Here is a 14233-nt window from a genome sequence, read left to right on the forward strand (position 1 = left end):
TTCTTCTTAAATCAAATTCTATTTGTGAATTCAGCAAAATAATTTCTATAAAATAAAACAGCAAAATATTTAAATAGTATAGGGTGGGCTGTATCTGTTTTGCAGGGGTATTTGGTTTTTAAACAGGTTCCAAAAAAATTACACACATTCAAGTTACCAATTTTCATTTAAATACAGTATTTACTGATGCGTTTCTTTAAGTCTTTAAACAAATGTTTATTCTGGAATAGAGATACCTCAGAATTGTATTTGACTAACCAGTAGTTTCTTTTATAATTAAACCCTGCTTCTAATGTTAAGATTTCCTGTATAATGGATAAAGAGCTAAGACAATTCTCGCTTTCAAGTAGAACTGTGAACGAGCAGAAAACCAGCAAGTTAACTTGGTGCAGTGGCACTCACAAGTACTCTGTGATTTTGTTGACTTCCACTTCACTGGGATGCAGTAGAAGGAAAGTGTTAGAAGTTTATCTAATAAGCTCTACCAAAGAAACAAAACAAGCACACCAAATACAGTCTATTATGCTCCAGGCATCCTGGCATAGCAAATTTTTGCATATTTGTTTTAAATCTTTTTAATTCCTATTACTGAAAACTAAGTGTTCTTTACCCCACCCAGAGACAGAACTGTCAAACATCAGAAGTGAGGAACATATGTGAAACTGAAACCCACTTGTTTGTCACATTTTCCCTCCCCATTTTATAGTCTAGGTGTAAGAAGAAAAAGTTCTGAGCAAGACAGTTGTCACATTGGGACAACTGCTGTTACCTTGGTTGTTGGTGGTTTTTTTTTCCCCCTCATTGGCTACACTAACTTGGTGTGAAGCCATGCTAAATGTTACAGCATAACTATAGCTTCAAAGTGATTAACCTAATACCAGAATGAAAAAGGCAATGAAAAAAGATCTAGAAACAATGTTACATCACCAATTTTCCACATCAACCAAATAATTAAAAGGTTACCAGCCATTACGTTGCTCATAGTAAAATCGACTCCAGTGGCAAAGAATTAACATGAAACTATTTTTGTGGTTGACATGGACAGGCTTTTTCATAAAGGAGTTGATCCGACTGCCATGAGGCAGGCAACACTGGTTGCAGAGCGCAGCAGATATATCAAGAAATTATTTTTTTGTTTTTGTAGATCTGTGAGTCTCATCAAGACAAAAAAAATGTTTCTTGCTCAAGAATTAACAGTCAAACATTAATATACTATATACACCTTTGCCATTTACACATTAGCATCAGGCCATTTATTACAAAACACTATACACTTTCCACTGCAGGCGGGTTATATATTGACAGCAATTTTCTGCAGATAAGACAGTGAATAGACTCTCCACTCCATGTTGATTAGGAATAGTTTTTCTAGTTTTAAATATTAGCCAGACACAGAGAAAGGTTGGACTGTAAGGCCTGGGTGCACAGTCTTGATGGAGCAAGTTAATTGATTATGTGCATTTCACTAATCTTTTGTCTGAGGCGGGGAAACTTCTTCACTGCCTTCATAATTTTCTTGTGCTCGTTGGCCAGTTCGCTGAGGGTTGTTCATATGATGTGCTGCTGGGCCTGTATATGGCTGTCCATGCACGTGGTTATTCTGTAATAAAGCATAAACATTTTACAGGGACGTTAAACCTGGGGGCTGTTTCCTGACTTGTTTTCCCCCTCCTTTACATTCAGACTATCGAAAAAAGCATCCTCAAGTACAGTGAACCTCTCGTGTAGTAACATCCATATGAACACACATCACAGTTTCTTCATTCCTCCGAATCAAATCTTGCACTTACCTTTTTAATTTAAACAGAAGGTAAATAAACTTTCAAGTTGTAAGGATAAAAGGATTAGACGAAATCGTAATCTCAGCTTTAGAAAAACAGTTACATGCAAAGCAAAAGCAGCAAGAAAGAAAAAAAGGAGACAAAAGAGGCTGCCTGTGTGCTGCGGACATTAAACTGTGCACGTTACTGTCAAGATTCAACTAGCGTGAATTTTTTTTCCCCAAGATGATGTAAAAAGCATACCTGTATTAATGAAGCATACTTCAATTTTTAAGAGAGAAAACTTTAATATTACAGAACTGAATGAAATCTAGACCAGTAGTTTTCTGCAGGTGCTCTGCCCCTATTTAAAAAGTCACCTGGCAAATGAAAACATCTCATTTAGCTGTAGTTTTGCAGAGCTTAACCAACTGTGGAGAAACTAGGAATATGACGATTGTGTGTGTTAGTGAGAAATGCCATCTCTTGCAAGAAAGTGAACACATCACACGGATAACGGTGAGGTTACAGTATGTGTCTGAACTCAGGAGCTCAGAAAGGAGTGGGAAAATCTGCATGACTTACCAACTGCTCTGCTGAGAACGGCAAGTAAGGAAAGCAAAATGGAGGGGAAAATGGGTTTGGGCAGGAAAGGAAATTAAATTAGCCGATTTGGAATATATAAAATTAATTGGAACAAAAAATGGCAACTAAGTGGGGGATCTACTAATTTACTCCATTCAATAAAAAAACTGGTTATGATTTCTTTCAGAAATGGCTTTTCCACTGAAAAATATTTCCAAAAGCGGCCACATAACATAAAAACAGATTTAGATTTTACATATACTTCAGCTTTAAAGGTAAGTGTTCATAGCACAAATCAGATGTAACAAAGCTATCTGCGTTTTTCTGAAAACCTTCCAGTTACTCAGACTAAAATCCAGGCCTCGAGGCTTGATTCTGTATTTAAAAACTAGAAATCCAAAAAAATATTATCAATGTCAACAAATATGACAGAATCAAATTCAGTATGCACTAGACTGATGACATCTGTCCCCTACTCTTTCTGTGGATGATTAATTCCTGATCTGGAAACATTAAAATTCTCACCTGAAACGGATGGTGAAACTGTTCCTGGCAAAATGCAGGTTTACCTTTATTCCTCCAAGTATGATATTTGATAGTAACATGCTTCTGGCTAAATGCCTATAATTTAAGTTACCATAACTGCTAAAAAGCCCAAAAGCTAACCTGAATAAACGGTTCATCTCTAAGCTTTTACCTGTTGGTACTGGGAACCAGGCGAATGGGGATATAGTGGAGCATCTTCAGGTGGAGAAGACTCGTGCTCATCTGGGGCATCAGGATCATCTGGTTCCTGAAGTTTGAAAAAACATTTAATTTACTTAGGTAAAACATATTATGATGATTCTATCTAGAACCAATCCTACATGCAAGTGATTGTTTCAGACATGCTTGGAGAAAAATCCCACCCCATCATGTCACCCACAGCTTGTACTGTACTACATAAAAATTCCCACTATCAACGTATTACTGGAAAAGCAGACCCATTCATAATCTACTTTAAATGGTCAGTTTCAATTCTATACTGCTAATTCTTTCAGTGAAGAGATGTCTACAGAAACAGTAATAAAGTGGAAAAATGCACAGGAGTATGTAACTGAAGCCAACAAAAATAGAAATCTGTATTTATAAAATACTTACAAAACGTGTTACCTCTATAATGACCAGAGACTATTGCTAAGGTTAATCACAGAAGCACTTTACTCCATTTTTTACCATACGTATTAATACTGTACCTCCTCTGGGCAGAGTTCACAAGCTTTTGCAAGAGTCATTCTAGCACTGTGTGATCTCTCTAGGAAGTAGCCATTTGATGTTTCATTGCTTTGTATTGGTGGAGACCAATTATTATAGGTGTACTGGGGATTGCCAGTGTATGGTCTACGCTCAAGCTCGTCTCCAAGCCATTCTACTGCCCAGGTCCATTTTCTTTTCAAATCTCCATTGCTCTGCAGATGGAAAATTAACAATTCAAAATTATTTTCTTTATTCTTCAAAATAGAAATACTTTTCCCTTCCTATGCATCAGCTATCAGTGAACAAACAATAACACATGCTGATGCTTAAAAGACTCTACAACATATCCTTTTTTGCAGAAATAAAACTTCAGATTTGAAATTAAGTCTGTGGATTTGCAGCTGTATCACAGAATCATGAGTACAAGTTTAACCAAATTGCTCTCTCAGTCCCATACACTGACCTTCTGATAAAGGAAGGTTCAAATGAGTTGTATGTGGAAGCTGTAATTTCATCTAGATGACGAAAACTGAATAAAGGTGTGGGGTCTTTTGTGTTGTGGGTTTTTTTGTGTGTTTTGGTTTTTTGTGTTGTGGTTTTGTTTTGTTTTTGCAACACAGAACTGGGTAAAAAAGCAACAAGAAACAGAATTAACATTATCACCTGAAGGATCTGGTAGGCTACAGGACAGTTGCTGAAGAGAGCTACCATGCACTTTATACACTGGTAAGCTCTCTTCTGATAATGATTCTTAGAGCGCTGAATGGTGTCAAAAAGTCCATCCCTGTCATCCGGGATTCCCTTAAGTGCATTGTGAATCCTAAAAAACAAACAAACAAACAAACCCCAAAAAACACACAACCCAAAACTCTGTGTTACAAGTTTTAGTATCTGAATTAGGGCTTCACTTACAATGTAATTATAAAAGGGATAGCTCATATTCTGACTTCTGGTTTTAGTAAAGAGGGTTTTTTAAAATCACAAAGCTAACTTTACACATCACATATATAACATAATATTTAAATATTGTAAGTATTTAAGTATTAACATTAAAATATTTAAACAATGGTAATATTTAAACTCTGAACAAGATACATAACATACAAGTATGATTATTCTAATCACAGCAATCAACTTCAACTGGTCAATTTTTGTTACTGATTTTTAAAAATCAGCTGCATTTACAAAACAGACCTGTCAGCCCAACAGGTCCTTACAGAACCATAACAGTTAAATCCTCAGCAGAAGGGTTACTTACGTTACAGTTATGCTTCTCAAAGATAGTGTCTTTTAGATGCAGTTCCTCTGAAGAGGCACAAATAGTACGTATTTGTGCATGGGCCTAAGGGACTTGGGCACTCCCTGGAACTAAGCCTACTTTCTGTGCCTTCTGCTCTTGAACAAGGAGTAGAGGAATTAACTGTCACCCTGAAACTGTGCAAGGATTGAGAACTGACATACTTTTGGCTTTGAAAAAAAGTCAGAGGGCAGCCCAGAACCTACACTTGAAGAGCTACACTCGCTGTAAGAAAAGCAGCTGCCCTCTTTCCTCGTAGCCCTGGCAACGGTCAGTGAATAGACTCCAGGCCACCAGCAACCTAGACTCCATCTGTAAAGTGATGATGAGCTTTTACTTCAGCTGATTTAACTTAATAGTACTTGTACACTATTATCCCAAACTTGGCATTGGAACTTGTCAAATCAAGAGACGTTTCTGAGAGCAGGTCTGATGTCAAGGAACAGCAGCAGCCATCTCACAGTACAAGAATACAAGGAGCACTGAAGGATGCATGCTGCCTAAGACCAGGTGTTTGTTTTCTAAGAGTTAGAAGATAATATCATTTACTATGGACAGTTACGTTATTTGTTGTTTGTTTTCTTTTTTTGTTTGGTTTGGTTTTTTCAGTGGGTTTTTTTGAACGAGACAACAAAGATCACTAAACCTCTTATGTTTATCACAGCAAACAAGAACAGGACAGAGACCAGTACTTCAAGCTACTGCCGGAACTGGCAGCAAGAAATCAGCGGATGACAGCTGCTACTTAATACCCCTCTGCTGAAGCCCAACACAACTCCAACAAACACTGCTATTCCTGAGACTGCAATCTTGAATATGCAGTGATGTACGTCTCCAGTTACAGTGAAAGCCATACTACAACATTCAGCCTCCTTCACACCCATTTTTCCCAACATAGCACCATCGCAAACAACCACTTCTATTATGTCTCACCTGCGCTTCCACCCTAAAACTTATTACTTTACATCTAGTAATGTATGCCCATCCTCCAGTGTTCTGTGGACTTAAAGACATCTTCTGGAAGTATTTGTTTATCAGGAAGAAAATACAAACAAACTGCATTACATGTGTGTTACATATACATATATATGCAAAACCGAAAAGCCTATGTATAAAGGGTATTCTCGTCCCTTACCTAAGCTGTAATTTCTGTAAAGAAAATGAAGAAATCCCTCCAACTCAGTCTTCGTGTTTTGCAGCACAGTTAAGCCAAACCACCATCTTCTTTTAAGAGTCATCTTCTAAAGTAAGGCTAGCCAACTGATAAAATCCTAAGAGCGCAGTCTACTTCTACAGGTTAAGTACACGAGTTCACTCCAATACCTTTGCTGCACATGGCAACTGTGCTCTTACTGAAAGTATTTTCAATGTTGTATGACACATGGTCACAAATTTTTTAGTAAATCTGATACTACCTATATTCACTTATGAAACTGAGATTTTGAAATACTGACAGGTAGCACGCTGACAACCTTTCTGTTACCTCACCTACTACTACTTCTATACAAAACTTCTGAAAGATTGACTATTCTTGCAAACAGTAATTGCAATAATTACATTTTTTTAATCTCTGCTTCAAAAGCCTTATTCTTTAGACATACCAAAATTAGGTTTGAAACTTAATGTTTTAATATATTAAAGTTAAAATTATCTTCAAATGTGAAGATGTAGAGAGTATTTATGTATGAAGTATGTTTTTCTCCCAAGTTTACACTTCATGCATGTCTTGGCATCACTATGACTGACATGCTTTTTAGTAAGACCAGACTATTGCTGGACCCTCTTGAATGAGATGTTTCCAAGAATGAATGCATCTCACAACAAGTATCAATGAGTTTAGCTAAATGGCACATTCTCTTCTATGTGAAATACCTTTGGGGTTTAGGACTAAGTAACAAATTTCTCCATAAAAAGGAAATTCAAGGTGAAGAAATTTTAATTTATCACAAAAATTGAGATAAAAGGGGGGGGGGGAAGGGCTTTATTTCTGTATTTTGATTTAATATATATTTAAAACAAACCTCTTGAAAGGATTAGCAACAGATCCACTGCAGAAACAAGCTGTACAAAGCACAATAATCTTGAATTATAAAAAGACAGGTAAATACTAACCTGTGAGTTTGCCAAGAGTCCTCAATTAACAGGATCTGCAGAAGCAGATCCAAATAAGGTCGAAGCTCATACGTGTATGAATAAGCAACCTTAAAAAGTAAAAAAGCAGAGAATGTAAGAAAGCATTCCTTGAAGCATGCAGATTAGATGGTGCAGTGCAAGAACACAATTCATCTGAAGCGAAGTTTACCGTAATTTCTAGGATATTTCAAGATAAAATGCATACTTTAAAACAAACAAGCTGATTGTCTCAGGGTTTTTGGGGTGTGTGTGGGTTTTTTGGGTTTTTGTTTTATTTTTAAATATAGTAGATTTTGTAAAGGGCAAAGTGTCTCCTCATGATTTTCTAACACAACTCATCCGAAGCCATAAGCATGAGATGCTAAAGAAGCTACCTTAAAAAATGTGTTTAGAAAAGCAAAACTACAAAATGATATTTTTCACTGATATTGCTACTTTTAGGCAATATGTTCAAAGTTTATTTTCAAAGGTTATCCTTAAGTGTAAAATACACGGCTAAAGTGATTTTTATTATGATTCTCTTTCAAGCGCCAAACAAAAGGACACAGAAATATGTTATGTTTACATGGAAAAATACCCAAAAGGGTGAATATAAAGATGAGATAATGGAAGTAAAAAAAATTATTTGGACTGGAAAAACCTTACAGAAATTAGACTAACCTTACAGAAATTAGAAAGGAAAAACAAGACAGTCCCAAAGATTCTTTCCTGAGCCTGAAGCCAAGTACGTTCTGCAGACTTGTAAAAAAGAACCTTATGAACATATTCAAAAGAAATACAGGGGAGATCCTGGGAAATGATTCTAGCCTTCCATGCAACACAAGCAGCTCTTTTATGGATAATGACAGAAAAGCTTTAGGAATGCTCCTGCAATACATAAAGACCACCTCAGTCTTATTTTCCATCCTTAACATACTGTTTCTAACTCATAAAAGGTTGACTGCTTTCCTAAACTCATAAAAGGACTTCTCATAGTACTCAACACGATGTATAGACCTGTGAACATAAATACTGACAGAGAATGCCATCTTAAGGAAAGTCTATCAGACACCTGTTCAGTATTTAATACAACATTCCTATATATACATATATAATCTTACATCATACACATTTATATTCCCATCTTTCTCCTCACTTTTTATTTTTACCTGCCAAAGAAGTTCACTGAGGACAGTGGAAGAAAACTGAGGATTCTCCCAACAGCAGAAACGAAGCAACTTGATGGTCTCTTCAGAGTTGCTGCAATCTTCAATAATTTTCTTCACATAACTAGTTCTCACAAACAAAATGTCTGCTACGTTCTGCTGAAGTGCCATTATAGGCTGAGATAAATTAGGATCACCATAAGGGTTGGCAAGCGGGGGATTACCTAGAACAAACAGTTATTACAGATGAAAAGGTACTGAAGTACTTTCAGTGCAGACAGAACAAAACATAAATTGGTGTAACATCAAGAAACACTAGATGGAGAAAAACCCAACCCCAACAGCTGATTTTCTTTGAAAAACACTATGGTATGAAATAACTAAGCTTTCTGAAGTTGTATGAAGCCTGACGGTTGGTTGCCTGAGAGAGCTACTTCTCCCTCTCAGATGATGCAGTGACAATCAAAGCTGAACAGCTGGAGACACATTCATATGCAAGAAAAGAAATTACTGAGAGTTTATTCAGTGAAATCCTCTTCATCTCCTGAATCTGTCTGCTTCACTGCTTGCGTAACACAGCCCAAATCTATATAAAGTTTTGGGACACAAGGTCTATTTACTTCACCAGGCAACTGGAAAGGGTTCAGAGGAATAACTATGTCAGAACAATCATGTCTGAACCTCTAGAGTGCAGACAGAAGTAACTCTTGAAAGAATAAAAACTAATGTCTCTTATTTATTAAGCTTCATTTTGTATATGGAAAGATTGTTGATTTTCTCCTGACGTTTCTAAATTTAGCAGTGTTTTGAGTTGTCTGAAGATGCCCAGAAGTCCAAGGGACAACCTTCCTAGTTTAATATGCTAAAGCAAGAAACAACTTTACTCTGCAAATAGTAATCGTAATTAGTAGTCAAAAGTAATGTTTGTACACAGTAATTTTTTTTTAGTACATTATGAATGCGGTGAATATACAATTATTTTTCATAGGCAGAAAAAATTTTCAGTCTAAGCATGTAATAATGAGCTGGAAACAAAACAAAATCAAAATGGCCAAATGGTTCTGAAGCTTATTACAGCACAGTAAAATTTTCAGTTCATTAATCTTACTATAGCACATTTAGCCTATTGACTTTATAGCCTGGCTATATCATCAAGCTGTAGTGAGTCTGCCATTAAATAGCTTCTCTACAGATTCCCGATTAGGTGTGCTAAAATACGCTTAACAGAACGTGTACATATACAGGCTACGAAGTCCATGTAGCCCAATATTCTGACACTATTTCTCAAAAATAACTGCACTGTATTGAACTACTGGAGATATTAATTATTTACTCTGTGGTTCACCGATTTCTAACTGGTTCTTTTATAAAGTGCTGGCTTCTGTTTGTCATCCTGACTGTGAACAAGCACCAAATCGTTTTCAAGAGCTATCCACAACAATGCAAGACCTCTTTACTGATAAGCAGTATTAGCTATTTCAAAGCCTGCTTTTGTTTCCTGTACAGATTACTTCTGTACTTGTAACATGAAAGTAATCTTTTATTGCCTACTCTGAATCAAAAGATCTTTATGCAACTCTTTACAATGAGCTTTAGACTTTCCAAAATCATTACTATTCTGTGATCAACAAACTACTACTTTACTACTCAGTTGTTTTAAGGAATAAGCCAAGACACATAAAATACAGAACAGATTTCTGTCTGGTGCTTTTCAGTATAGCAAACCAACTTTGCTTATGACCAAGATTTCCGTCTTTTAAACAAAAGGAGCTGCTAAACATAAAAGAAACATTTTTCCAGCTAATCCATTTCACACATAAAGCTAAATATGCACAAGAGACATTTACTGGTATATTCAACCAACCAAAGGAAAACTTAAAATTCACGATACCATTGATAGAAGACTGCATCCGCGATGACACATTGCAACAACGGATCAGTTGCGACACAACAGTGTATAGCTTCCCCAGTTCAGCATACTGGTATTTAATTGGAGGACCTGGACCCTCATCCAGAGCCACAAGCATGAAGGTTGCAGGAACATTTAGTTTCAGAAGTTGTGTCTTCTCTGCTACACCTTCATGGGTGGCAGGGCAGGAAGGAAAAAAAAAAAGAAAAATAACTACTGTTTACATGATTGATAACTTTTCAGTTGCTGGGTTTTATTAAAACCATCATTTATACTTTCTGAGGAAAAAGAATAATCAAATCAGTAACGATGCAGAAGAAAATTATGTTCAGTTGAAAAATCACATTGAAGCGGAGTTATAAATGACTACAATTTCTTAACAGCGCTCATTAGCACTTAAGTAACTAACATCTGTGTTAACAGCAAAGCCTCAGAGAAGTCTTTTGGACAAAGAATTAATCTTTTCATTGTCATGCCCAGGACAGGATGAACACCCCCACAGTGTATTTCATTTTTTTCCCACTACATCCTAGATATACAAATTACAAATTTAAGACATTTCCAACTGTGCCATACTATGAAATAAGCTTAGTAAGAGTGATAAAATCAATTAAAAAAAACCCCAACAAGCAAAATGAGAAAGTCTCCAAACCCAAACAAAAAATCCAAACACACAGCTAGTTTCACTGCAAGAATACCTTGCAAATACTGTACAAGTACTTACCAGTAAAAATTTGGTATGCCCCTTTTGATCTTCTACTCTTCTTCTCAGTTTGGTTAAAAGTCATGATTTTTCATTTATTTCTAAGTTTTTTCTGATTTGGAAATACAAACTGGACCTTACCTACCATCGTCCTGATAAGGTGGAATCCAGATAGCACCTTATTAGAGCTCTTTATAGTATCTTTCTCATTATATCAGATAGTTTTGTAGTTACATCCTTTGTAGAACTGATTTCTCACTTGCTTTGATGCGAACAATATGATTTCTCAAAATATCAGACAGTTTAATCTTTCTCACAGAACTTGGGGTGCTGCAGGAATGACGTACTGTGGCTTTTGCTGAATGACTACATGCATGCAGAAGCCTTCAGGTAACAGCAACGACAAGCACAACTGCTTAATATTTCCATGTTTATCTTTGCAGGGTAGACTGGTAATGGTCAGACCCACAAATAAACTTTAGTTACGCTTTCCCATCTGACTTCTGAGTGCTTTCCTAGTCAGAGGCTTCAACTGCACTGACTGACTACAAAAAGGTAGTAAAGAAGAAGAGGTAAGTTAGAGCAGGAGAATTGCATCTCTCTATAATGAAATTAAGTCCACTCTGGGGGTCATGACAGAACCCTGCCTGACAGATAATGATTTCATAGACAAAGTACATGAAAGCAACATACGTTACAGGTGAAATTAAATTAACACAACTGCCTAAATTAGTTTTACAGATAGGACATTACATTCCTTTAAAACTGCCTACCCACATGAAAGCTTCCAGAACTCTGTGTGTGTGTTCTATGTGGAAATAGTGAAATAACTCCATTTGGACTGATACGTTTGCTTAACATTTTAGCCACAAAGACCTTAACAGAAGCTCACATTTATAACTTGCCTGCATGAGCTGATAACCAGCTATCACTGAGCTGCTCGGTATTATGGGCATTTTGTAAAAATTCCAAGGGAACTGGATCTCCTAACTTAACACTACTTTACATAAAAGGATGAAAATATCTTGTATTACAGTAAAAGGGAGAGTGTAATAGACTACCACTACGGAAGAATATTGTATCTGGTTTAGAACTTGCTGTAGAGATAGATGCTTTGTCACGTAGGCTACCACATGTGAAATAGAAATGGTCCCCCAACAGAAGAAGATGACCCTAATAACTGTAAAAATGTAGATACAAACTAGATACAGACCTGTGACTACCCTCATCAATCTGAGAGTGTAAAAATAAACCTTTATTCACTTGACTTGCATTTTATTACTCTTAATTGCTCTTCCCCAGGGCAAATATATAAAGCAGCAATGGATTAACCTACCTGAGAAACAGTTTATTCAATCAAACATCAATTGATTTTCAACATGCTGGTAATATTAAGAGAAAGCATGATTACAGCTGTTCATTTGAACCTGAGATCAGTCCTGTTCCCATTAATTGCAAAAATGATTTTTGTTTGGAATACTTGCTTCAGATACTATTAGCACTGTTTTATTCTATTCTTAGTATACAGGCTAGTGACCTTCTATGGAGAGATACATAATCCAGAATTTAATACAAGTTTTTATATAGATTATATAGATTTTTATAAATCTATACTTATTTCTATTTTCAAAATGCTGAATACAAATAAGATGCTGAAGAGAAAGTGGTGATGCTGGAAGTGCCACAGCCAGTATTTCATGTCCACCACCACCTCAATCTTACATTATAGCATACGTATAATGTGTCTTAAGCATAACACCTGCAAATACACGTAGATGTTGAATGCAAGACTAGTAGGATGCTAAAAATAAACGTTCATTTGTGATCACAATCTCAAATTTAATCTTTCATCAGAAAATTTAGGGGACCGATCTTTATGACAAGAATCGCCGTCTCAAACCTGGGATAACTTTACTTAAGCCTTCCTATACTGCAAAAACACTGGCTTTTTTGCCTGTTTATCTTGGAGGAACTACAACATCTGATTAAATTTATAGTCTAATTTCCAAATTCTTGCATTCTTTTTACCTCATATGATGTCTATGGTGAAAGCACTCTGGCAAGCAGTGATGTCTCAGAATACATACAGACTGAGCTATTTCCTCAGCCTCGCAGAGTCTTTCAAGGGAAGACAGATACAGAACCAGTGTTTTGCATTCATAGCTATGAACTTCAAAAGTGAACTTAAGAGAAATTAATACTGAAAGCGCATAGTCAGAGTATACAGACAAAGCACAACTATATCAACATTTCCATAAAGGAAAATCATGCACCTCTCTCATTTTTGAACTTTTATCTTCATCAACTTTTTCAGGCTCAAACCAGTTAACAACCCCACATGCTTCTTTGGTCTCATGACCTCCCTGCAAATGAGCCCTGAACAAAGCATCATCTCTCTTGCCATTTTTCCACCCCCACAGCCTCCCAGAAGGACACAGTCTTACTGCTTCAAGCTCCTTGTGTTGATCTTCCAAGGATGGAAGACTAAAGCCTCAGACTCCGAACTGAAGGAATACAGATGCTCTATAGAGCATTTATATATTTAATGATAATAATCTGTCTAAGGCTAAAAACCGGGATTCTCCTACGGTTACCTGTGTAACTGGACAGCTGTTAAAACCCAGTTCATTAGTGTCACCAGTAAAAGTGTAATTTTCTTACCTAGATTAGCATACATCACAAACAGATTGAAATACTGCTGCAAATGGCGTCCATGTTCAGATACTTCCCTTCTTAGAAGATTTAGTACCGCTCTCAGCAAGTGATCACTTAAACTTAAGTTATCATAAGCCTATAAAAAAAAGTTCTAATATTAGTGGTTGAACTATCAAATCTTTATTTAGTTTATACTTTCTACTATGGCAGAAAACAGAACTAGCTAAAAGGTATAGGATTCATACAAGCTTCAAAATACCAGCAGCTGGTTAGTCTTCTGTATCTCACAGAAAGACACAGACAGACATATAGGGAGTAAGCCTCCCATCACTAAATACCACGCAAGTACAAGAAATTATGCAAATCTAGAAGTTTTTAACTCTATTTTTTCTCCAACAGCGGCTAGGCTTAAATGCTCAGAAAAGCACATGCAGTTCTGCTGTGAGCTTCATAGACTAAGACAGACAACCAAATCACCTCTACAGGTGTATCTCAAACACCTCATGAAAAATACACTGTCAAAACATATGTAACTAACTAAATACAAGTTCTTTGACTGGATACAGTAGTGAAAAGATTCTGAGAAGTGAAACCATACAAACTAAAAGTATCTTACTGCAGACATAAAAAACACGACAAAGCAAAGGTTCAAAAAAGTTGATCTTTTAAATTTTAATACAGTCCAAACCCACATTTGTTATGATAAATATGACATTAAGATTTTGCCTTTTTTGTTTGTCAGTTCTAGGTGTATAAAACTAGGCAATTCATTGTGTACTTCTGTGCAAAAGTTACATTTTTGACAACATC

General features: G+C 36.3%; 1 protein-coding gene across 2 annotated transcripts in view; it reads right to left on the reverse strand.

Annotated features, from left to right (window-relative positions):
- Positions 1–14233, reverse strand: part of USP9X (ubiquitin specific peptidase 9 X-linked) — a 106379-nt gene continuing 92146 nt past the window's right edge. For both annotated transcript variants that reach the window (XM_055702283.1, XM_055702282.1), the window contains exons 38-45: positions 13430–13559; positions 10048–10233; positions 8160–8380; positions 6991–7079; positions 4245–4401; positions 3581–3793; positions 3043–3138; positions 1–1600 (exon numbers count right to left, since the gene is read on the reverse strand). In XM_055702283.1, coding sequence (XP_055558258.1) covers positions 1466–1600; positions 3043–3138; positions 3581–3793; positions 4245–4401; positions 6991–7079; positions 8160–8380; positions 10048–10233; positions 13430–13559 — 1227 coding nt within the window. In that variant the 3' untranslated portion in view covers positions 1–1465. The remainder of the gene's footprint in view (positions 1601–3042; positions 3139–3580; positions 3794–4244; positions 4402–6990; positions 7080–8159; positions 8381–10047; positions 10234–13429; positions 13560–14233) is intronic.

The sequence above is a fragment of the Falco cherrug genome, chromosome 2 (genome assembly GCF_023634085.1).
Source record: "Falco cherrug isolate bFalChe1 chromosome 2, bFalChe1.pri, whole genome shotgun sequence".
In the NCBI taxonomy this organism is placed as follows: domain Eukaryota; kingdom Metazoa; phylum Chordata; class Aves; order Falconiformes; family Falconidae; genus Falco; species Falco cherrug.